The 27,209-nt window shown below is 38.6% G+C and overlaps 1 protein-coding gene across 1 annotated transcript in view; it reads right to left on the bottom strand.

Annotated features, from left to right (window-relative positions):
- STK3 (serine/threonine kinase 3) overlaps nt 1-26,855 on the bottom strand; it is a 302,811-nt gene extending 275,956 nt beyond the window's left edge. Inside the window, exon 1 of the mRNA XM_055546585.1 lies at nt 26,629-26,855. Within this exon, the coding sequence (XP_055402560.1) occupies nt 26,629-26,654 (26 nt within the window). The 5' untranslated portion in view covers nt 26,655-26,855. The remainder of the gene's footprint in view (nt 1-26,628) is intronic.
- Nucleotides 26,856-27,209: the final 354 nt, after the last annotated feature.

The following is a 27,209-nucleotide window of genomic DNA, read 5'->3' as shown; positions in this document are numbered from 1 at the left end:
TAAAAGCCCTGGCATTTGTCTTCTGGTTAGGTTTCTCCATTTCATTACCAAGTCAGTATAGTTTACATCCTTAAAAGAATGATGCTTCAGCAATATATAAAAACCCAAGCAAGTAAGACTAAGGGAAATAGCTGTTAGAAGTCATTTTTAAGTGTCTTAATACTACCAGGCATGTAAGTTGATTACAGAGAGGCTGTTTTAATGTCAGAGTTGAAATGCAGCAATGTTAAAGCAAGTGTGCAAGTTCTTTTGCAAAATCACCAAATTCTAAAAACTAAGCTACAAGCCTATAAACTATCAAGAATCAGAAAATAATGAGTCACATAATGAGCTGTATGAGGAGGGCAGGGTTGGTAACTCAATGATCCAATCAGAACAAATTTAAGAGTAAATTTTAGTATATTTAATGTTTTATCACCACTAATTCTGATATTAAGACCATACAAAGATACAACATGGAAAAACAAAAACTACAGACTAATATTCCCAATAAATGCTGACACAAAAATACTCAACTACTAATAAACCAAATCCACAAGGCTATGGTTTTTCCTGTGGTCATGTATGGATGTGAGAGTTGGACTGTGAAGAAGGATGAACGCTGAAGAATTGATGCTTTTGAACTGTGGTGTTGGAGAAGACTCTTGAGAGTCCCTTGGACAGCATGGAGATCCAACCAGTCCATTCTGAAGGAGATCAGCCCTGGGATTACTTTGGAAGGAATGATGCTGAAGCTGAAACTCCAGTACTTTGGCCACCTCATGCAAAGAGTTGACTCATTGGAAAAGACTCTGATGCTGGGAGGGTTTGGGGGCAGGAGGAGAAGGGGACGACAGAGGATGAAATGGCTGGATGGCATCACTGACTCGATGGACGTGAGTCTGGGTGAACTGCGGGAGTTGGTGATGGACAGGGAGGCCTGGCGTGCTGCAAGTCATGGGGTCGCAAAGAGTCGGACATGACTGAACGACTGAACTGAACTGAACTGAACAGCACATTAAAAGGATTATATACTATGATGAAGTAGAATTAATACCTAGAATATAAGAACAGTTCAACAAATGAAAATCAACAACTAACAAAATAAAGAACAAAAACTGCATGATCATCTCAACTGACAAAATAAAAGCATCTGACAAAATTCAATACCCTTTCATACTGATAAAAACACTCAACAAACTAGAAATAAAACCACTCAACATAATGAAAAGTTCAAGAGAGTGAATGGTCAAAGACTAAAAGCTTCTCTTCTAAGATAAGGAACAAGGCAAGAATGCCCACTCTTGTCACTACTATTCAACACAGTACCAGAAGTTCAAACCAGAGAAATCAGACAAGAAACAGAAAGAACAGGCAAAGGAGAATTGTAAAAGAAGTAAAATTATCTCAATTCACAAACAACATGACCTCATATGTATAGAACTCTAAACATTACACATATACACACAAAAAACTGTTATAACTAATGAATGATTTCAGCAAAGTTGCCGCATACAAAATCAACACCAAAAAATCAATTACACGTCTAATACATTAACAATACCCAAAAATAAAATGAAGTTAAGAAAACAATCCCATTTTTATAGCATAAAAAAGGGAAAAGTACTTAGAAAGAAATTGAACTAAGGAGGTAGAAGACTTATAAACTGAAAACTACAAGACATTGCTAAAAGTAAAAATAATAAAAGAATATACAAATAAATGGACATACACCCTATGTTCAAGGATTGGTTGGAAGACTTAATACTGTTTAAATCAATCTATAGATTCAATACAATCTCTATCAACATCCCATGACTTTATTTTTTCCCAGAAGTGGAAAAAAAAAAAATCCTCCAATTCATATGGAATTTCAAGGAGTCCCAAATAGCCAAAACAATCTTGAGGAGATAAAACAAAGTTAGAGGTCTCCAATTTCTGATTTCAAACATACTACAAAACAAAAGTAATCAAGACACTGTGGTACTGATTAAAGTCAGTACCACAAACTAACGCAACAGAACAGAGCCCAGAAATAAACCCCTGCATGCAAGACCAAATGATTTTCAAAGGGTGTCAAGACTACACAGTGGGGAAAGGACAGTCTCTTCAACAAATGGTCCTGGGAAAATTGAATGTCTACACACAAAAGAAAGAAGCTGGACTTTTACCTTATAAAAATGTTTAAAATTAACTCAAAATCTACAAGACATAAATATAAGACCCAACCTTGAAGAAAACATCCGGGAAAAGATTTAGGACACTTGATTTGAAAATGATTTCTGTAAAATAACAAAATAAAAATCCTAAAATTTAGGTGAAATGACAGAAAGGCCCAGAATTGCCAAAGCAATTCTGAAGAAAAAGAACAAAGCTGAGGGCACAAACTTTCCAGACTTCAGACTATGCTACAAAGCTACAGTAATCAAAACAGCATGGTACTGACACAAAGACAGACATGCATAATAGAGCAATGGAACAGAACAGAGTGCCCAGAAATAAACCCTAACATCTGCAATCAACTAACCTACAACAAAAGAGGCAAGCATACACAATGGAGAAAAGACAGTATGTTCAAAAAGTAATGTTGGGAAAGCTGGACAGCTACATGTAAATCAATGAAACACACTCTCATACCAGGTACAGAAGTAAATTCATGGTTTAAAGATATGACACCATAAAACTCCTAGAAGAGAACACATGCAAAACATTCTGACATAGATCAATTTCCCAAAGCAAAAGAAATAAAAACAAAAATAAACATTACCAAATGGAACTTAAAAGCTTTTGTCTGGCAAAAGAACCATCAACAAAACAAAAAGAAAACTTATAGGAAAAAATATGTACAGGTGATACAATGGACAAGGGGTTAATATCCAAAATATACAATTCATATAATTCAGTATATATAAAAAAAACAAAACAAACAAAGAACCTAGTCAAAGATTGGCTAGAAGACCTGAACAGACATTTCTCCAAAGAAGATATACAGATGGCCAACAGGCACATGAAAAGATGCTCCACTCTGTTAATTATTAAAGAAATGCAAATTAACACCACACTGAGGTGTCACTGGTCAGAATGGCTATCATCAAAAAGTCTACACATAAAAAATGCTAGAGAGGGTGTGGAGAAAAGGGAACCCGCATACATTATTCATGGAAATGTAAATTGGTGCAGCCAATATGGAAAACAGTATGGAGGTTCCTTAAAAGAACTAAAAATAGAGCTACCATATGATCCAGCGATCCCTAGGGTATATATTCCTAGGTACACACATCCAGAAAAGAAGAAAACTCAAAAAGATACATGCACCTCAATGTTCATAACAGCACTATTTACGATAGCCAACACACAGAAACAACCCAAGTGCCCATCAATAAATCACTGTCTTATACATACACACACACACACACACACACACACACACACAAAGTGGAATGTCATTCATGAAAAAGAATGAAGGATTTCCATCTGCAGCAACATGAACAGACCTTGAGAACAATACGCTTAGTGAAGTACGTCAGACATAGAAAGACAAATATGATACATCACTTATATGTGGAATCTAAAAGATAATACAAATGAATTTATATACACATAGGAACTGACTCTCAGACACAGAAAACAATTTATGGTTACCAAAAAGTGGGAGGTGGAGAGGGATGAATTATGAGTATGAAATTAACAGGTAAATACTACTATATATAAAATAGATAAGCAACGTATTCCATTCATAACATGGGGAACTGTATACAATATCTTTCAGTAAATTGTAATGGAAAATAATCTGAAAAAATATGTATAACTGAATCACTTTGCTATACATCTGAAACACAATAAGTGAACTATATTGTAATTTTTTTAATGTGAAAATAATTCCAATGATGAGGAATCATTTTTAAGGTATTAATACTTAAGGACTGTAGTTTTAAAATCAATCTGCTGTCACATTACCATAATCATAGATCAATTTTTTAGTATTATTAGAGATGTGTGCTTATAACACCTTTGTGCTTGTAATTCAAAGTAGAACTATAAAATTTTCTAATCTTCTACAGAAACTGTATATGAATTTGTTCTGAAATAAAAATATTGTCTGGGGAAAAAAAACAGACCTAGTGAAAAGTAAAAGTCAAAAGAGACTTCAAAGCTATAGGTTTCAATGCGCTCCCCAACCCATACACATATACATCAGCAGAGACTGGAAGTCATATGGGCACAATGTGTTCAAGCACAACTTTTGCACAAATCACTGATGAACAAGGCAATCCCAAAGAATTCTGGCTAGAAAACTAAAAATAAAAGATGTGAGCAAAGGTATTACCAGCCAAGCACTGCAGGGAGATAGATGCCACAGTTTAAGTTCATGAAAGTTAAAAAAAAAAAAAGCCTGGGAGGGAGGAGAGAAACCAGAGTTCCTAAAATGTATTATTTTACAAGTCCAGTTTTAAACAAACAAAAAACTATGAAACCTGCAAAGGAAAGTGTGACCCATACTTAGGAAGAACTCAACAAAACAAAATAGAAGCAATCAATGTAAAAGAAAGCAGTCAATAGACAATGACTCACTGTGGGTCCAGTTATTGGATATATCAGACAAAGGCTTCAAAGCAGCTACTTTAAATACATTCCAAAAAATGAAACTGTGTTAAGGAAATTAAAAGAAAACACCATGAAAATGATTCAAAAAATAGAGAATCTTAATAGTGATACAGAAACTAATAAAAATGTAAAATTCGGACATGAAAAATGTAACACCCTAAAGACAATACATTTAAAGAGTTTGACAGCATTTCTGAGATAACAAATGAAAAAATTAGTAAACGTGAAGATAAATAAATAAAGTATCTTTCCTATAAAAACAGAAAAAGAGTGAAGAAAAATCAACATAGCCTCAGACATCAACATACCAATACAATCATAAAGGGAATCTCAGAAGAAAAAGAGGCTCCCCTGATGGCTCAGCGATAAACAATCCACTTGCAATACAGGAGACACAAGAGACACAGTTTCAATCCCTGGGTTAGGAAGATCCCCTGGAGGAGGAAATGGCAACCCACTACAGTATTCTTGCCTGGAGAATTCCATGGACAGAGAGCCTGGTGGGTTATAGTCCATAGGATCGCAGAGTCAGATACGACTGAAGCGACATAGCACTAAAGCACGCAGGAGAAAAGAGTGAATAAGAGGCAGAAAAAAACTTTTTTTTTTTAAAAAACAGTGACTGAAAACTTCCCAAATTTGATGAAAAACAGTAATTTACACATACAAGAAACTAAATGATTATGAAGATAAACACATAAAGATCCACATCTAGATACATTGTAATCAAACTGATGAAAGACAAAAAGAAATTTCTGAAAGAAGCAAGAGAAAATGGCTCATAGTGAATTAGAACAAGAATGAGATTAAAAGCTGAGTTCTCATCAGAAAGCACAGCAGTCAGAAGGTAGTGAAAGAAATACTCAAAATGTTAAAACCACAATGTCATCCAAGATTCCTTAAATCCAGCAAATTTATCTTTCAAAAATTAAAGGTAAATAAGAATATTCCCAGATAAACTGAAACTAATAGAATCTGCTGCAAGCAGAACTTCTCTACAAGAAATAATACAGGGAATACTTTTGGGTGAAAAGAAATGGTAAATATTTACATAAACATAAAAGAGAATATATTCATCTTTTAAAACATGACTGCTTAAACCAATAATTCCAATACTGAACTGTTGAAATTGTAACATATTTAAGTAAAATATATACAAAAACAACAGAACAAAGGAGGAGAAATTAAATGGAGCTATAATGAAGCAAACTTACTGGAATCAGGTTAATCTGAAGTTGATTGTAATAAAGATACATACTATAATCCCTAGGGCAACTACTAAGAAAAAAGTGGGGAAAATGTAGTTAACAAAATATATATTGGTTAATTACATTAAATATTATAGTCAAGTCATTCCATTAAAAGAGAAAGACTGTTAGACTAGATAAAAAATAAGACCCAACTACATGCTGACATCACCTTAACAAAAAGAGGTTAAAAGTAAAAAGATGGTGATAAAGATAGACAGATAGATAAATATAGATATTATACATACAAACACAGATGCCGTGTTAAACTAATCAAAGCAAAACTAAAGTGGTTGTATTAATACCAGGCAAAGAAGACTGCAGAGAAATTATTACCAGGGCTAAATATGGACATTCTGTAATGACAATTTATCGAGAAGACATAACAACCCTAAATGTGTAAGCACCCTAAAACAAAGCTTACAAAACATAAAACAAATTACTGATAGGAGAAGGACAAATTCAAAATAACTGCAGGAGATTTCAACAACTCCTCTCTCAGTAATTGATACAGTAAATTTACAGAAAATCAGTAAGGATATAGAAGACAAAACAATACTATCAACCAGCTTAAATTCTTTATTTTGTACCTTTTATCTCTAGCATTTCTATTTGACTCTTTCAAAAAAAAAATAATTTCCACTGCGCAGATGAAATTCTCAGGTGTTCACAGGTGTTGTCCACCTTTCACTAGACACTTAACAAACAGTAGTCCCTGTGACTTCAAAACCCCTGTACAATAATCCCAACATTTATATCGTTTCTGATTCTGGTTCTGTTGACTATTTCATCTTTTGACAGTGGGTCATTTTGCTTGTTTTTGTGGGTACTATATTCACACAAGTCCCAGACACATATGCATGTACATGCAATACACATACATACACACTGATACAGAACTATTTAATCTAAGTGACTGGAGAACAAAACTCACATATATGATTCTATGACACAGGAATTGTATCCAAAATACATTAAAAAAAAAATCTTATAACTCAACAATAAGACAAAAACTCAAAAATAAAAAGTTAAAAAAAATTTGAGCAGACACCTCATTAAAAATATACAAATGATTAATAAGCACATTAAAAGATGATCAACATCATTAGTCACTAGGGAAATGGAAAATAAAACTACAATAAGATAACATCACACAGCCACAAAAAAAAAAGGCTAAAATTAAAAAGATTACAGTAACAAGTATTGGTGAGAATGTGGAACAAGGAGACCTCTCATACATTCAATACAGGAAATGAAAAATTAAGCAGTCACTTTAGATAGCAAGTTAGCAGTTCTTATAACTCATGGACACAAACTTAAACAACCCAGCAATTCCACTCCTGGTACTGATCAATAAAAATGAAAATGTCTGTCCACCAAAGACTTAAATACAAATATTCAATAAAGCTGTTGTCTTATTCAAATCAACCAAAAACTGACCCTAAAAATCCAAATGTCCAGCAACCCGTGGATGAATAAACAAACTATTGTAAATCCATACAATAGACTACTGCTGCTGCTGCTGCTAAGTCACTTCAGTCGTGTCCGACTCTGTGCGACCCCATAGACGGCAGCCCACCAGGCTCCCCCGTCCCTGGGATTCTCCAGGCAAGAACACTGGAGTGGGTTGCCATTTCCTTCTCCAATGCATGAAAGGGAAAAGTGAAAGGGAAGTCGCTCAGTCATGTCCGACTCTTAGCAACCCCATGGACTGCAGCCTACTAGGCTCCCCCGTCCATGGGGTTTTCCAGGCAAGAGCACTGGAGTGGGGCGCCATCGCCTTCTCCACAATGGACTACTACTCCACTGCAATAAAACATAACAAACTACTAATACATTTAATATCCTCAATATATCTCAAAATCATTATTGCCAAGCTCAAAAAGCCAAAGCAAAAGGGTGCATTTAGTATATACAAATTACACCTCAATAACATTAATTTACCAAAAAAGTAAATGTAGTGGTAAGAAAATTATTGGTGATCACAGCAAGAGCAATTCAGTGGAACAGCAGAGGCAGAAGCCAGACTGCAATGGTTTGAGATAATGGAACAAAGTGAAGAAGTAGAGACAACTATGAATCACTCCACACTAGAAGTTTCTGAAAAGGACAAGTGATTGATGACATGAGTTGAAAGAAGAAGATAAAGCCAAACAAGCAAAAAAAAAAAAAATTAGGAATGCCTGAATAGGCATAAATGCTGTTGGGAATGAATCAGTAAAATAAGAAAAAGTTGAAAATAAAGAAATAAGAAGAAATAACTATTAAAGCCTATCCCTGAAAAGGCTACATGAAATTATCCAAAGCACAGGTGGACGGGGGTGCCTTCACCTTGGAGGGCTGGAGATACTAACCTCTCACATTATAACAAGAGGTAAAGATAGGCAGAGTTACAGGTAAGACAGTGGGCTGATGACAGAAAGCTGAGTGAGTTCTCAAACACTGGCTTCTATTTGTTTTATGAAGTAGGAGGAATATTCATCTGTTTTAAGTGAGGAAGTCAAAATCAGAGATTTGAAGACACACAACTATATCTGAAATAGCCAGAGTGGAGAACAAAAACAAAATAATAAATCTCACAAAGTTCAACAGGACTACTAGATAGCCCTGAGACCTTGTTGAGGTTAGAGGCCATGGCAATTTTTCTCTTGCTGGGGTTAAATACCAGTGGCAATCTTCAAGGTTTCGTGTTCCCTTCAGCATTGCTCAGAAGTCTTAAAGGTAGGCAAGGAGAAGGCAAAAAAGTAGAATTCGGCCCTTTGCCAGGCAGATGCTACAGAAGACCAATGAGACAAGGAAGTTAAAGATACTGGCAAAAGAATGGCTATAGACATGGGCCGGGTTAAAAAAAATAAAATAAAAACAAGAAGGGGCTAATGAGGAAAAAAAGAGAAATGTAGAAAGATACTGTCATGTACAGATACAAGAGCTGGAATATAAAAAAGGCTGAGTGCCAAAGAATTGATGTTTTCCTATTACGGTGTTGGAGAAGACTCTTGAGAGATCCTTGGACCGCAAGGAGATCAAACCAGTCAATCCTAAAAGAACTCTACCCTGAATATTGACTGGAAGGACTGACGCTGAAGCTGAAGTTTCAATACTGTGGCCATCTGATATGAACAGGCAACTCTTCAGAAAAAGATCCTGATACTCAGAAAGACTGAAGGCAAGAGGAGAAGTGGGCAGCAGAGAATGAGATGGTTGGACAGAACCACCAACTCAATGGACACTGAGCAAACCCCAGGAGATACTGAAAGACAGGGAAGCTTGGCACACTGCACTCCATGGGGTCACAAAGAGTCGGACACGATTCACAAACTGAACAACAACAGAAAAGAAAGATACGATGAACCAGTAAGAGTTTATCCCTACCAGAAAAAGAAGTCTCTTAAATTTTCCAAAACACCACAATGTTGCCCTGTGCTTCATGTCCTTTGTGGACAAGGAGGCACAAAGTAGCTCAAGATGAGCCACACACATGAATACAGTGATGGAGAGAGCATTATACTAACAAATCTTTAATACTAAGCCAAAAGGTAATCTAACCACCACTTAGTTCTTTGGGAGTTAATAATTATTTTGTTAAAGTAGGCTTGCAAACTGGCTCACTTTGAGCAAACAAGTCATAGGTCCCCCAAGTGAATCCAGTAAAAGCTTAATGAGAATTTTCTATTAGTCCATATGTCTTATTTTCTCAACATGTGGAACAACTGAAATGTTACTAATTTAACTGAGGCAAAAAGATGGTCTCAGGGGTATTTGTCAAGTGAAAACACATGATTTATTTTGGTAAACGATTCATGTTCGTCTGTATTTCCTCTTTCCCTTTCTGGTATTTTAAATGAAAACTGATCATTTCAGTTTATGGTATAATTTTAATTAATTTTTATATCATCAGCTTTTAAAGCCCTTACAGATAAAAAAAAGAAAACCTCATAATTAGAAGCCAATTTAAAATACATACACACACAAATACATTGTCCTATTTTCCTGCCTTGGCAAACACAATACAATGAGTATAATTTCGTCTGTATTTGACATATTGTGGTTTTTAACACCTCAGAATTTCATCATAAATGTTTTTAATCACAGATCCAAAAAAAGTTATTCAAGACTGAGTCCTTTAGAATATGCACTCTCACAGGTGCCAGTGAATTCTGTGGAGAACAAGTCACCCCCAAGATATCTCTCTCATGGAGCTATCAAGATATAGTATATTACATACTTTAGCAGACATACCCTAGAATTATCTTTTTCAAATAAATAACTGAAAATACAATCTGGCTTTTCTGTCAATTGACTGTCTATCTCATAAAGTAGGAAAGAACATAACCTATTACATCATTGCTAACACAGTGGGAAAAAGCAGTCTTCTCCCAGGTCTTCTTTGGGGAAATGTCTATTCAAATCTTTTGCCCATTTTTATTTGGGCTGTTTTGGCCGGAGACATGTAAATAGAAACACAAGGGAATGGCGTTCTGCACTGCTAGATCTAGCTCCCTAGTGAAGAATAATCAGGATAGGCTCTCTAGATCTCTTAGGAAACTAATTCTGAAGAAGAGGACCTGCCAGAGTGCCAATTCAGCAACAGAGAAAAAACTCCCAGCTTTGAGAAAAGAGAGATTCCGCCTTCAAAGAGCACCTTCTACCTCATTTCAGCTCTGTCATTTTCCATGTCTTTTTCCCTTCTGGCAAATTCCCCTGTATTTTACTGATTACATTATAGGTATTGCTACAAGTAGTAGCTATTTAATGTTACAGTTGCACTGCTGCTTTTCAGTGGGGCACAGAGTGGTTCTTTGGATCATGTCTGGTGGCTCTGCAGATTTTAACAGAGAACGTGGCGGCCCAGAAGGAACGAACCCTAATGGTGTCATCAAGAGCAACTGGAATGGGATTGTTGATAACTCTGATGATATGAATTTAAAAGTTTCTTCTTCAGGGCATCTATGCTTATGATTCTGAGAAGCCATCAGCTATTCAGCAGAGAGCTATTATTCCATGTATTAAAGTGAAGTGAAGTTGCTCAGTCGTGTCCAACTCTTTGCAACCCCATGGACTGTAGCCTACCAGGCTTCTCCATCCATGGGATTCTCCAGGCAAGAATACTGGAGTGGGTTACCATTTCCTTCTCCAGGGGATCTTCCTGACCCAGGGATCAAACCCGGGTCTCCCGCATCGGAGGCAGACGCTTTAACCTCTGAGCCACCAAGTATGATGCAATTGCTCAAGCTCAGTCAGGTACTGGCAAGACAAGCCACGTTTGCTATTTCCATCCTGCAACAGTTGGAGACTGAGTTCAAGGAGACCCAAGCACTGGTACTGGCCCCCACCAGAGAACTGGCTCAACAGATCCAAAATGCAATTCTGGCACTTGAAGACTGTATGGAGTTTTCTCTCTGCTGCTGAACTTGCACTCTAGCCAGGCCCTCTTCTTCATTAGTGATAGCGATAGTGAAGTCGCTCAGTCGTGTCCGACTCTTTGCGACCCCATGGACAGCAGCCAACCAGGCTCCTCCGTCCATGGGACACGTGCAATTTTACCAGGGGTTGAACCCTACCTAGGATGATTGCTTACTGGGGCTTAGCAACAGGGTCCACTTCATACTTAGCACTAACTGAATACTTTAATGAATAAATATAACACCAAACAAAATGTATTCAAGTGCTTTCTTTAAAAAAATCCCCTTTAAAGGCATTTCTATTCAGGCTAATGACAAACACAATGAAGTCTCAAAGATGGGAATTCCCTGGCACTCCAGTGGAAAACTGTGTCTTCCTTCAAAAGATGTCAGCAATACCAGACACATTTCTACAACACTTCAGAAACTGTTCAGAGGTAAATGCTTTACCAATCACTTATTTCCAATCATTTTCTCCCTACATTTAAATTGTGAAGATAAAATATGAGGATTTAGTCTCTATACACTCAGAACTTCTTACTCCCATCTTTAGAAAAATACTAGACTTAACTGCAATAATCCCAAACAAAACACTGTTTAAAATTATAGCTATATTAATAAAAGTCTAACTTAAAGGAAGTTTAAACTCTTGACAACATTAACATTTGTATCATTCCGTGAGTTCTGTACTCTGACTTCTGCATAATTTTTTTAGACTTCATTTAATCCTCACAAAACCCAAAGAGAAGGTACTGTTATCACCTCCACTTTATGAGTGAGTATACCGAGACTTAAAAAACTCTAGTAACTTACCCACCACTGCATCAGGAAATGGCAGAACTAAAATTAGAACCATGGTCTGCTGCTGCTGCTGCTAAATGGCTTCAGTCGTGTCCGACTCTGTGCGACCCCATAGACGGCAGCCCACCAGGCTCCCCCGTCCCTGGGATTCTCCAGTCAAGAACACTGAAGTGGGTTGCCATTTCCTGCTCCAAGCATGAAAAGGAAAAGTGAAAGTGAAGTCGCTCAGTCGTGTCCGACTCTTAGCGACCCCATGGACTGCAGCCTACAAGGCTCCTCCATCCATGGGATTTTCCAGGCAAGAGTACTGGAGTGGGGTGCCATTGCCTTCTCCGAGAACCATGGTCTACCTGACTAAAGCTCTGGCTCTCAACTGTTTTCCTAGCAATTATCACTTCTTAAATAGTAAGACAGATATAATTTGATGATCTCATAGTATATTTACTTTTTAAAACTGTATGAAATTTTATGAGGGTTTAGTTAATTTAGTGGCATTAGAACGAACTAAAATCCAACTCAAAAAATAAATGGTCTACAATGGATAGAGGACTTCATAATTAAATGAAAGTCTTGTTTTTCAACTCTATCAAACCATTTCCTCTCAGCTTGGGCTCCGGCTCTCTGCCCGAAAGTACTCTAAAATTATAATTTCCTGGCAAAGGACTTTAAAGAAGAAGTTAAGATTTTTCCCCTTCCTTCACCCTTGGAGTCTTTCATTTTTAATTTCTAAGAATTTTTTCACTTACCCTCAACTGGAAAGTGGCATGATTCCCTTTAATTTCTTATAACAAACCTCTATGAAGTTAACAAACACTGTGATACACTCCGCAGCCCTACAGACATGCTAGTGCATTTACTTTCTTACTAACTCATTTTTCAAAAAATACAAATCCAGAAAATGCAGACAACATAAAACAGCACATCTAAAAATGCTTCAACATACTCACATCCCACCAAAATAGACTTTTAAACACTCAACAACCATACCTAGATTTGAGAACTAAAAAAGGGAACAGAATCTTTAACTGATTAACAATAAAAGAGGAGACGTCTACATGAAACTTCCCAAGGTCTACTCATGAACCTGGCATATAAAAAAATCCACTATGACTTGTGCTAAATAGACTGCTGCTGCTGAGTCACTTCAGTCGTGTCCGACTCTGTGCGACCCCATAGACAGCAGCCCACCAGGCTCCCCCGTCCCTGGGATTCTCCAGGCAAGAACACTGGAGTGGGTTGCCATTTCCTTCTCCAATGCATGAAAGTGAAAAGTGAAAGTGAAGTCACTCAGTCGTGTCCAACCCTCAGCGACCCCATGGACTGCAGCCTACGAGGCTCCTCCGTCCATGGGATTTTCCAGGCAAGAGTACTGGAGTGGGATGCCATTGCCTTCTCCGCTAAATTGACTACCTACACTTAAAAACTGTATTTACTCATGTCTTATTCCTCATTTATTTCCCCATACCTCAAATTTTGAAAATAAACTATGAGGATTTATTCTCTACACACTCTCAACTCCTTGCTCCCATCCCTAGAAGAACACTATAATTAACTGCAACAATTCCAAACATTAATACATTAATTAAAGGTGCAATAACCACATTAATAAAAGTCTAAATTCAAGGAAAGTTTAAACTCTAACAATACTAATATTTCTATCATTCAATGAGTTCTGTACTCTGACTTCTGCATAATTTTTGTAGGCTTTCATGAAGAGAAGTATGGGGCGACCTGTGGGACAGTGGCTGCTTTCAGCTGTTTGCAGAGATGGACACTGTTTCGCTTGATTTCTCATCGCATTCTGACTACTTACACAGCAACGGCACATAGGAAACCACTTCACAGTGTTTGTCTGAGGTTCTTTGTAAATAAATTAAGGGGAGGAAACTGAGAAATAGTTTATGATTTTGGTGCTTTGTGAAAATTCCTTTTGTTTTTTTAAAAAAATTGGGATTATTTTCACCTGTTTGAGGTTTTTTTCCTAAGAAATAAAAATAAAATTTTAAAATTACAGCTGTGTCTAACAGACAAAAAAGATCAATCATCATAAGAAAGATAAAAAGCTTAAATATTTCACCCACAGAAATCAAATATAAACTACTACAAATGCAACTTTACCATATTTGTGTGTGTGTGTGTATCTGTGTGGGTGCTCAATCGAGTCCGACTCTTTGTGACTCTACTCTACTGTAGACTGTAGCCCTCCAGGTTCCTCTGTCCATGGGATTATCCCGGCAAGAATACTAGAGTGGGTTGCAACTTCCTCCCCCAGGAAATCCTCCCAGCCCTGTAGCTTCTGCACTGGCAGGCGGGTTCTTTACCACTGAGCCAGCTGGTTAGTCCTGCTGCTGCTGCTAAGTCACTTCAGTCGTGTCCGACTCTGTGCGACCCCATACACAGCAGCCCACCAGGCTCTGCTGTCCCTGGCATTCTCCGGGCAAGAACACTGGAGTGAGTTGCCATTTCCTTCTCCAATAAGTGAAAAGTCAAAGTGAAGTCGCTCAGTCCTGTCTGATTCTTCACGACCCCATGGACTGAAGCCTACCAGTCTCCTCCTTCCAAGGGATTTTCCAGGCAAGAGTACTGGAGTGGGTTGCCATTGCCTTCTCCTGGGAAGTCCTATTTGTACACAAATATACCTCTGAAACATCAATTCAGTTTGGTAATACCATGAGTCCTCAAAATCTAAGCAATGCTCTAAAATGACAGAAATTTGTTTAACTTGGGAATTCTGTGAGGGTTTTAAGGTAAAATCTGTTCTTTTTTGATGCAAAAAAATTGTTACTTTCATGCTAAATTTTAGAAATTTAGGAAAGTTTGAAGAATTTTGCTCTCCTTCACTGCACAATAATTGCTTAGTCAAAAGATGATTAAGACGTACTATGAACCCGAACCCAGAAGAGAAAAAGGTCTTTGGTAAGCAAAAACTGAACAAAGAGCCTTTACTTTGAGAAAGGGAAAGCTAGCGTTAGGTCAGATCACTATTTCTAAGCTGCCGTTTAGAGAAGAGCACAGCAAAGAGAAAAAACAGGTGACAAAGAAACTAGACTTGGGGTGGGGGGTCAGGAAACAGCTATCGCAGCAGCGCAGCTTCCAGCACACCGAAACAGCACTCTGGACTGCTGCCACAAACGAACACTATGAACAGCTCCATGAATTTTATTATGGTTTTTCATGAACTAAAATTTATTTTTAAATAATATTAAGTAATCAAGAAAGCAAATGATTTGTCTCAGAAGACTGGGTCAAGTGTCCTCACAAAACTGGTTGTTTTAAAAATATTTTAAGAGTATAATGCTTGAAGTGATTTACTTCATTTATTTGGAAAATCTGTTACATAATACATCACACTTCCCAGTAATGTTCGATACTTGAAAGTTATCACTATATCACTATTTTGGGAAACTGTTTTACATCACATGACTTTTTTATGAACACTAACTAAAGCCGACTAATCAAGTGCTGCAAGTCTGTATACAAAGGGGTGGAGTGATCCCATTTTCTTATCTTGGCCTGGTACTTGAATTCTTTTAGAAAAAAAGACCTTGGAAGTATAAATGAGACTCAGGTGTACAGAAGGAAAACTTACCTACCAGGAAAAGGAAATTATCAAAATACTTTCCTCTCAAGCGCTAATGAGTACATATATTATTAAGTTTCCACTGGAATTTTTATGAAATTCCTTTGTTTAATTTCATCTTTTTTTAATAATTCTTAAGAATTACACAAAATATAAATTCTATTCAGAGCAATCATTTCTCTCTAATCCCTTTTTGTGATCTAGATTTCACTAATTATTAAAAATGTTTGAACAGACATTATTTAATATCATTGGAAAATGGTTACTGGCTGCTATTTGATTGCAATGATGGACTAATTCACTTGCAACTTGTAAGTGCAACCTAATGTCTTTTAATATAGTAAACAATTACATCAAAACTAATTCTATGATTATGTGACACAGTGGCAAATGTAATTTACCAACTATGTCACTGAAACAAGTATCTCATTTTACTTATTCAAAAGCACAATACGACTTAACAAGAGGTGTTAATAACAAAAGTAAAAGGCAGCAACATGTGGCATTTAACATCTGGATGTGCTTCATTTTGCAGTCCACCATACTACAGTCAGTTAGGGCTAGATTTATAAAGCAGCATCAAGATGCCCTTGAATTTTGTTTGTTTTCACACAGATATACTTGTATGCATACAAGACAAGGTAAGCTAAAAGGTCTACCTTAAAAGGTCTACCTTAAAAGGTCTACCTTAAAAGGTCTACCTTAAAAGAAAGGCCTGAAATCTGATCAGGTCACTAGTAGTGTTACCTGTCTGAGAGTCTTTTATTTTCCTTTTCTCATTTAAGAAAAGAAGAAACTAGGTCACCTGAAACATTTAGAGGTAAGAAAAAAGTGAGGCTAGATATTAGGATAACAGTGGGTCACATGGTAACCAGACTAAGATAGGGAGAAGACAAAGATAAAAGTCCACTCTAAAAAGCCTCTACCACAGAAATCTGTCTACACATGTCCAATTTCTGACTCAAACTTAGAAACATAAATGCATGGTGGATATTATCCAGGAAAAAGTGTAAAACTGCCAGTGCTATCTCACATTTTTTGATAGACTAGCCCATAGTTTGAAAAAACGAGTCAGGTTTCCTTTCTAGAAATAAAACTCTTATTTTAAAATAACATCATATAGTGGCCAGGTTAGGGTCTTGAAATACCATCTCTCACTAAAAGTAGGGCTTACTGTACAGGTTGATTCCAGATCTGGGACAAAAGATGAACAAGATGAGCCCTCTGCAGAGAGCAAAGAAGCTCTCCAAAGACCATGCGAGTCATGTTGTCGCTTAAAGGGATTCCCACTGATCAAAGATGGGACACTCTGAGCTGCAGCAAAAGTAAATGCAATGAATTAAATCCATCAAATATGTTTATACCCATCAGCTCACAATGGCATTTTTTAAAAAGAAAAAAAAAGAAAGGAATGAGTTCCCTTTGGAGGAAAACAGGGACTTGATTCATTATCTTAAAAACAGGTAAATAAAGGGAAAGAATCAAGCATTTATCCTGTCTTTCCTTTACATACTATACCACTGGCTAACCAAACAGAAGCTAAGAAAAGTGACTCTTTAAAAAACCATTCCAACTAATAATTGAAAACAAAATGGTGTATTTTCAATTTCACCATTCTGCAACTCCCAACAAATTAACAGAAATAAGCATTAACCATCAACAGCTGCTAACATCACAAAAAAGAGAGGCAACTAGACGTTAAGTGACTCATACAGTCTTGACAACACCACCTATTATGATGCCTAAGGGACTGACTTGAGCCCTGGATCCAGACTTGAGCTCTGGATCCAGCTGCCCATCTGCAGGAAATATGGAGGACAAATGAACGTGCTGAACTGCGCTTTGAGCAAGCAATCAGCAAGATCCAGGCTGTGGGAAACAATTCAACAGGAAAAGGAGAAGAGAAAAGACAGAGGACTAACCTAAAGATTAAAAACAACTCATATTAAAACTATTTTTTAATTGCCAAGACTAACCTACAGTGTCCAGCAATGCACATTCAAGTTTTTACCATAAAAGTAAGGATAATGGTTACATGTGGGGAAAGGTAGCTGTGATTGGCATGGAGCACTCAGAAGGGGCTTCTCGAGAGGGTGGCAAAGCTCTGTTTCTTAACCTGACTGGTGATTATAAGGGTGTCTGCCTTATAGTAATTCATCAAACCATACATTTGTTTTTTCCTGATGTTTCATTTTGCGATAAAAGAGTGAAAGTCGCTCAGTCGTGTCCAATTCTTTGTGACCCCTTGGACTCTACAGTCCATGGAATTCTCCAGGCCAGCATACTGGAGTGGGTAGCCTAAGGTTTTTCTTAAATATCAGGTCACTCAAACATTTCAACACTTAACAAAGGCTTGATTTGTTTCCCATTCTCTAGTCTAATGCAGTAAAAACAAGAGGTTGAAGAAAGAAGTCAATGCCCATCATTTCCTCCCTACACATTTCCTCTTCTGAGGGAACCACCTAATATCATTTTGGGCCAAACAGATTCACATTCCTGGGAGTTTGGAATTCTAAGGAAGCGAATATAGATAACTAACCTGTTCCTCTCCCAGTCTTTCACCATCCCCCAAGTTGTCCAAATCCAAAACCCACGAGCCAGAATTCTTTCCTTTTTCCTTATTCCCCACATCTGATTTATCAGTCTTTCATTTCTAACTCCAAAACATAACTTAAATCTGTCCACTTCTCTTCATCTCCGTGGACTTCACCATCTCTAACCAAGAACTACATCAATAGCCTTCTCACTTGTTTCCCTGCTTTTATTCGTGTGTGTGTGTGTGTGTGTGTGTGTGTGTGTGTGTGTGTGTTCAGTCACTCAGTTGAGTCCAACTCTTTGCGACCCCAGGGACTGTAGCCCACCAGGCTCCTCTGTCCATGGGATTTCCCAGGCAAGAATACTGCAGTGGGTTCCCATTTCCTTCACCAGGAGATCTTTCCCACCAAGGGATCAATTGAACCTGCCTCTCCTGCACTGCAGGCAGATTCTTTACCACTGAGCCATCGGAGTAGATTTTATTCTTAACCCTCTACAATTTATCCTACCCAAGCAATAAGAGTGCTCTTATAAAGACACAAACTGCTTAAAATTCCACTTAAAACCCTTTAGTGACAGCCACTATACTGACTTAAATCCAAATTCCTTTCCATGGCTTGCATCATTGAATCTCTGCCCATCTCTCTGACCTCATCTCCAACCACTTTCTCCCAGTCTACAACACAGCCACCGTGGCCTTATTTCAATTCCTCCCACACACCACACTGTAAACTCTTCCCCACTTCCAGACCTTCTCCTAGCTTTTTGCTCTGCCTGGAATACTCTTTGCAGATACTCACACAGAGTATTTCTCAACCTCATGTTGACAGCTTAAGTACTACCTTCTTAGGAAACCTCCTTCAACTACCCTATCAAGCAGGTTCCACCATCTCCCTTAACAATATATACTACTTCTCTCCCTCACAGCTCAAGCTCCAACTAAAGTGGATGTTCGAGGCCAAAGATTTCATCTGTTGCATTCAACCATGTACATCTGGCATTTGAAAGGTAGTTAATTAGCAATTACTAAAGATATGAATAAATGAGCAAATTAATGAACTCAAGGGTGACAACCAATTGGTGCCGTGAGCAATAATGGATGAGTCTTAAAGAAAGTCAGTTTTTAAAAAGAAACAGGAGAATGGGGCAACCAGATAGACAGAAAAAATAATATGGCCAGAGACAGAAAGAGTCAAGAAAATTAACTGCCTATTCTCTTTAATTTCTTCAAATATGTAAAAAGTTCACCTAAATCACAAAAATAATCTGAACTTACAGTTCTTTTCAATCATAGAACTCTAGGTCCCACAATTTCAGAAAACCAAAAACTCTAAAAGTGAAAACATGATCTGCAACCTAAATGTCCATCAACAGATGACTGGATAAAGAAAATACAGTACATATATTCAATGGAATATTACTCAGTCATAAAAAGAATGAAACAGTGCCATTCACAGCAACATAGATGAATCTGGAGATTCTCATACTGAGTGAAGTTAAGTCAGATGGAGAAAGACAAATATCATATGATATCACTTATATGTGGAATCTAAAAAAAATGAACATATTTACAAAATAGAAATGGACTCAGAGAAAACAAACTTAAGGTTGCCAAAGGGATGGAGGGGCAGATAAATCAGGAGTTTGGCATTAAAACATGCACACTACTATATATAAAATAGGTAAACAACAAAGATCTACCATACAGCACAGAGAACTATACTCAGCATCTTGTAATAACCTATAATGGAAAAGAACCTGAAAAAGAATATATGTATGTGTGTGTGTGTGTGTAACTGAATCACTTTGCTGGACACTTGAAACTAATATAACATTATGAATTAACTACACTTCAATTAAAAAAAAAACAGAGATATAGAAAGCAACACTAAAGCAAAAAAAAAAAAAGAAAAGAAAAGAACTGGACAGAGAATAACACTTTATATTTTGAATTAAAGAAACTATCTCATCTTTAGAAATCATATATGCTCAACGATTTCCCCGATTTTTTGTGTATCAAGATACTAATACTTATAACAACATATCTAAAAAATTTACTCCATTTTACCTCATTACTAAGATGTCTGGTATTACACAAAATCTATAGATTAATACAGGGCTACATGTGCACACTAATTCAGAACCCACATACAGTACTACATGTGTACACCTATATTAATTATCACTAATGCTGACAGCTTTCTGTAATTCTCATTTTGCTACAGAGTCATGTTTTAAGATATATCTTTTGAGGTACTCTTAAGAAGTTCAAGGTACTCTGCACCTTAATTTCATGGCATGCAAGCAATGGACTTATTTTTAACTGTCATACATGTCTGTTTACATATCTGTTACTTTCATTTATGCAACTTGAGACTGTATGTAGAAAAAAACAGTTGTAATAAGACATTTCAAATATACAATCTTTGTTCTGCACTATAAGCTAAAAGCTTTGGAAAATTAGAGTAATCCTGACACATGAAGCAATTCAAATAAAATCATAACAAGAAGCTTGAGACAACTGAAAAAGAAAATGTCTATCAGAGTAAATGTTCACTTTAGAAGAAAAATCTAAAGACCTCTCTGGTAGACAAAAAGGGTGGAGCTGGTATGGAGTCAGAAATTGAGGTTATCATAATTACAGTGGGATATTTCCAGTGTACAGGGTCATTCTACATCACAAGGCAAAAAAGCCTTTACCTTCAAGAAACCTTCATGTATTATTGTTGTTGTTTTAGTGGCTCAGTCATGTCCAACTCTCTTGAGATTCCACAGACCATAGCCCCTCAGGCTCCTCTGTCCACAGGATTTCCCAGGCAAGAATACTGGAGTGGGTTGCTATTTCCTGCTCCAGGGGATCTTTCTGACCCAGGGATCGAACCCACGTCTCATCCACTGCAGGTGGATTCTCTACCACTGAGCCACCAGGGAATATGTTCCTTTATAAACCCTGTCAGATGCCAGGCATAATCATTTTCCACTTTCCCGTACCTTAACTGGGACATGGACACAGTGTTCAAAATATAGTTGTTTTTAAATAATGGTTTCCTCTCTCTCCTTCACCTCCCTCCTTTTTGTTTCACAAAGAATAGCTCTATTGTATGTATAGCTTGTTACAATTATACCACTCTGGATTCCTTTGGCAATGCCATCATCAAGCTTTGAAGTATCAGGAATAGTGCTGGGAACACAATCAATTTCCTCACTGTCATAACTATATATACCAACAAAGGTTTCTCAAACTGTAGTTCACAACTGGTTAGTAGTTTATGAAAATTTGGTGGGTCATGACTAGCAACTTTTCAAAGAACTAGAAAAGAACAGAAAATAGAAAAATACCAGAGAACATTACACGTAGTTCATTTCATGAAACTGCTGCTTTGGAGTCTCATCATCAATATTAAAAAAAATAATAATAATAATATATGATGGGCTGAAGTGACAGTACCTCTAATTCTACACAGACTTTTTTGAAACTAGAAAAACTAAATTCTAAGCACTTTCCCCCTATTCAACCAAACAAGAAGTGCTCAATTTAAACCCATTCTCTTTAAAGCTTTACTAGTACACATTTCTGGGATGAGCACTGAAATTTTCTGGGATTATTTCAGGAAAACAAATTTCAAAACTAGCTGTGTTTAACATACATTTACCTTTTTCTTTACATCCTAACAAATTCTTCAGTGCCAATATATGCTGTATCTCAGTCCCTTAAAGAACAATGCATAAATTAATCATTGCCAAGAGTTGACTAAAAGACTGAGTTTATCTCCTGTCTTAACACACAACTAAAGTTTGCTCACCAAGAACTGCTCCAGAGGCTGTCATACTCCTCTCTAGAAAGGAAGAGCCAATTGATTGTTCCCATCTATAGGGCCTAAATCCATTCTAATGGAGTTGGAGCCACCCCGAATTAACCAAGAAAAGCCAAAGGGAGGACAAATATGCTTTAGTAGGTTATGAAACCTTGGTTATGGGGCCAAGTCGTTAATGTAAAGAGACACTGTTTGCTGGATTCTTTTCCCACTGAACTACTTGAACATCTCCTCTGCTTGCCTGCCACTGAAGCTGGAAGCTTCCACCAGTTTAACTCAAGTAACTCTTCTTATCTTGAGCTTCAGCAGTTTACTCTTTTCTCATAATCCTTCCGCTATTTTCACTATTTCAATCCAACTTGTCCTCTAACTATAACCTCAATCAATGATTTTTAAACTTTAAATAACTATCACTCCTATAACCCATCAGAGACCAGGCTTATCTGGTAAAGGATTTCTCTCTGACAATGATTTTCTATCCTCTCTTTGACAAGTACCACTCCAGCAACCAGAGTTCTCATGTTCCCCACCTACCACAGAGATCCACCTCCCCTTCTATGAATGTTCTACCCGGAGAAAAGCCCATGTGTGGTCACTTCCCTCTCTACCTATCAAAACTCACCTATTCTATGGTCATTTTTCTGTCATCTAGTAGTTCCCCTAAACAGAAATCTGATAAACTCAATCTATCAAAATACTGATAATTGACAACCATTTAGTGGATTTCCTCTCCCAGTTGTTGTTCAGTTGCTCTGTCTTGTCCAACTCTTTGCAACCTCATGGACTGCAGCACACCAGGCTTCCCTGTCCTTCACCATCTCCCAGAGCTTGCTCAAACTCATGTCCATTGAGTTAGTGATACATCCCTTCCCAGAGGGACTTCATTTTAATAAAGACATCTGAAGACCTCTATGATGAGGTATTAAGGAAATCTGGGGGATCTAAAAGCCATTCTGATTCTCAAATTAGGCAAAAGATGTGGTCAGCCCTATCACTATGTTAACACGGGCCTCGTTGAGGAGAGCAAATCAATATTGCGAAGGTAAGAGGGGCCTTCCAGATCATCTAGGCACTAGTTTCTCAGAACTGGTTGTACACTGGAATCTCCAACCCCAGAGGAGAAGAATGACACCCAAAGAAGCAACTTTCAAAGTCAGTGACAAAGCTCGGCCTAATATCAAGGCCTGATGCTATGTCAGATATATATAAAAAACAGTTTATATATATATATAAACTAAAAGTTTAAAGACATGTATGGGAATGACAAAACGTACGGGAATGACAAACACCCAATTCACAACAGTGACAACCCTCAAGGGGATGGGAAAAGAATGCAAATGAGAAGAGATATACTTAGGGAGCTTCAATTATATTGGGAATATTTTATTTCTAAAGCTGAGTGGTGATATGTAAGTATTTACTAAATTCATCCCCATTATCTTTTGGGTGTCTAAAACTTTGTAATGAAAAAAAAAGAACAATCTTAAGATTGATACTCAAATGAATATCATTATAGGAATAAAAAGAAACAGTTTACACTAGAAAGCACTCAAATAAGATACTTTATGAAGCAGGCTTTGACTAAAACATAGATCACTAGTAAAAAAATAATAAATAAATAACACAAACTTTTCTAAGGGAAAATCATGAACAAAGGCAAATCTGGGAGTACCCACAGCCTATAACCTAAACAAAGAACAATAGGGAGACTTTAGAAGGAAAGATTCAGCTTGCAGAAGTAACATAAGGCTGGGGGTTAAGGTTGAGACCAAGCTATGGAGCTCTTGGGTACCTCAACGAGTGTGCCCCAAACTCCCCGCCCCTGCAAAAAAAAGGAAGAGCATGACTGAAGTGATATTTTAGCAAAAAAAAAAAAAATCAGAACAGAAGCTGTGTGCAGGATGAACTAATGCAGTGTGCTATAGATCAGCAGAGGATTCCATATGAAACCAAAAGGGGAACAGAGGGAGGTGAGGCACTGAGAACCAAGTCCTAGGACTCTGCCTCTACTCCAAAGAGAGCTCTTCTGCTGTTAAAATGTTTTGATAAGCACTGAACTACAGTGACCAACTGGAAGGCACTGCTATAAATCAACTGTGAGGGTCTTAAAACCCTGGAATGGGGTAGTAATACTGGGAATGAAAGGGGGTGGACACAGACTTTCCGATGGAAAATTTGATATGATGTAGTGACAAACTAAGTAAGATAATGAAAGAAATGGATCCACATGAAGAAACCAAAAATACTGAGAAGCAGCTATGGGTCATATACACTTGATCATCAGCAACACATTTGTGACCATGTAATAATGTCTGAACCTTAAGGGAGAACTACTCACAGCAGACAAGCGAAGTGGAATTCTTACAGAGATTAAAAGGAGAACAAGCAAAGGGGACAAGAAGATTATAGAAAGAGATGCTCGTGGAATGCTAAGACAGCAAGCAGAGTTTCAGTTTCAAAAAGAGGCATCACTGGACACAATGAGTGGGTACACAACCCTTGCGGCTCAACAGTACTGAACATATTATGAAGCACTTGTTAAGAACATATTAAGAAGTAAGTGTTCTACTGGCACTTCCTCCACCCAGCCAAGTTATTTAACCTTTCCAAGTTTCATTTAATAAGGAAAATATAGACAACTAACATTATTGAACATATTATGAAGCACTGCACTTTAAGTGCTCTACATATGACCTCATTTACTCCAAAACACATTTTACAGATGAAGAAATTAAATTCAGAACTGGCACAGTAAGTTGCAGAGCCAGGATTCCTATTCCTTGAGACAACGAAGTAAAAGAATGCATATACAAAATTCTTGGCAAATAGTTAAGATCTCAAAAAAAAAATGGCAGCTTCATTTCATTATTAGAGGGCAAGCATTAAGAGGCGCAACACAAAAATTCACTGTCAGTTATCTCTGTCATAGCCCTCCATATGGTGAACCCTCTTAGTGTCCTCATCTTATAAAACAGGATTAATGTGTATAATCCAACCTACTCAATGGGGTTGCTTTAAGGATTAAACCATAGGATGGAAAAGAAAACGCTATGAAAAAAATCTTTAGGAGATATTCAAACATATGGGATTTGTCACATATCTTTTGTGCTTTAGAAATGCCTTCCTGGATGAACATGTCTCTCTGAAGAGAGCTAAAATTAAGTCTCTTAAACGTGCAACCAACCACTTTGAAAAGTATAAGTCATCACCGGATGGTGGTACAACCCACCACCCCTCCCCCAACCCCTCCAGGTTCTCTACTGTTCCTGCCAGGGCAGGGGTTCGCTCTTACATCTACAGTGAAACTCTCGTAACTTGGCGTAGAGCTCATCAATAGAGAGAGTTTCTCCTTCAATTCAGAGTCATTCAACTTGGCCTTACTGTAGGATCTCAGAGGTACCCTTTACAGTCCCTTCCAAAACAAAATGGGGGGAAAACTGGTTCCAGTTTTTGTTACAGTATTAAAACTGGGTGCCAAATCAATATTAGAATTGGGATATTTTTAAATGCCAGAGAAGAATTTATCAAGGGCTCCAACAGCAGGTCTCTTTTGGAAACTTCCCAACAACCCCACTTTTTCACCTGAACAGATGGTTCCCAGGCTTCAAGGCTCACATGTCTTGTCACACACTTCACAATAGGTCACCAAGTTCCTACCTTTGTAATTATTCCATATTCTTGAATATACTGCCTTTCATCTAAAGATCTCTAGCTATCAAAACTCTTTTCACTCTTCACAACAGCACTATCTGGGAGAAGGACTGGTACCCTTATTTTACAAATTAAAAATGAAAGATCAAAGTGAAATGCTTTATCCAACATCAATCAACTGATTCACTCTTTGAAATACACATTACCAATTTGTATCAATGGACAGCCTTGATTTAGCTTTTCAAGACCATTTCAAATTCAAGTTCAAAACTATCTACTGTGTACTGCTGCTTTTCCAATATACCAGAGAATATTAACGAACAGTAAATACCAAAGCATCACTATCTTTACATGCTAAAAGAAAAACAAACCTATACACACACACACACACACACACACACACACCCATATGGGGGAGGGGTTCTAATTTAAGACTCCTACTGTCCTGCATCCAGAAATACTTTGAACTTGCAGAGTAAGGGGCGAGGAACACCTGTTAGTGCAGCATTTGCACAGTTAAGTTTTACAGACTGTCTAGCTATTAATATTCCTTGAACTGTAAATAAACAACCCGCTTTCTCAAAAAAAAAAAAAAAATGGTGGGGGGTGGGCAACATTCTGGAAAATATTTGACAAGAAAGCCTAGATGGTTGTACAAAGCCCAGTAATTTCCTAGTTTTACGTCTCCCAGATGCTGAACCTGACACGAGGGAGAACCGCGCCCGTCCCCGGAGTCCGGCCGCGGGGCGCCCCGCGCTGCCCACCGACTCTCCCCGCGCGCGCCAGGCCCGGCGGGCCGCCGGGGACTCGAGGCTCGGCCTCCCCTCCGGCCCCGCCTCACCCACCGACAGGCGCGGCCGGGCGCTAGGACCCGCCCTGCGACCCCCGGCGAGCCCGGCTCGGGGCCCCGCAGTCGCGGAAAGGGGATCGCGGTCCCGCCCGGCCTAGCCGCCCCCGCCCCGCGGCCGGCAGCGCCGCCTCCCTCCTGCTCCTCGCGCCCCGCGTTCGTTTACCTCTTGGGCGCTGGCGGCTGCTCCATGGCGGCCAGGGGCAGAAGGAGGGACCCGGTGGGCGGCGAAGGCGGGAGGCGGGCAGAGGGCCGGGGCACCAGCCGGCCGAGCCCGGAGAGCCACAGCAGGAAACTCCAGGAACTCGGACCAACTTTCCCGTAACTCCGCGGCGGATCCCCCGCCCGCAGGCCGAGCGGGGCTCCTCCCGGCCCGCCCCGCCCCTCGGCCGCCGGCCCCGGCCGGGGAAGGGTAGGCGGGGCCGGCCGGGGAAGGGTGGGCGGGGCCGGTCACCGGCCAGGGAGGGGTGGGCGGGGCCGGCGGCGGGTCAGTTTGGTGGGCGGGGCCAGGCGCTGGGGCCGGGGCGCAGGACAGGGCCGGCCCTGGTGCAGGAGTGGGGAGGAAAGAAACCCGGAGTGGAAGGGCGAGAGGCTGAGGCCTAATCTGGACCCAGAGCCAATCTCGGCTGGCCTGGGGCACGTTCTTTTCCAGTGGCCCGAAGCTGCCGTTCCTCACTCGCCTTCACTGCTTTTGACCCTAGCTGATTTGACTCGTTTCTCTGGATTTCCCAAGGATACCCTTCCAAA

This window comes from Bubalus kerabau, chromosome 14 (genome assembly GCF_029407905.1).
Source record: "Bubalus kerabau isolate K-KA32 ecotype Philippines breed swamp buffalo chromosome 14, PCC_UOA_SB_1v2, whole genome shotgun sequence".
In the NCBI taxonomy this organism is placed as follows: domain Eukaryota; kingdom Metazoa; phylum Chordata; class Mammalia; order Artiodactyla; family Bovidae; genus Bubalus; species Bubalus kerabau.
Note: the sequence above shows the minus strand (reverse complement) of the source record. Positions and strands in the feature narration are given on the sequence as shown.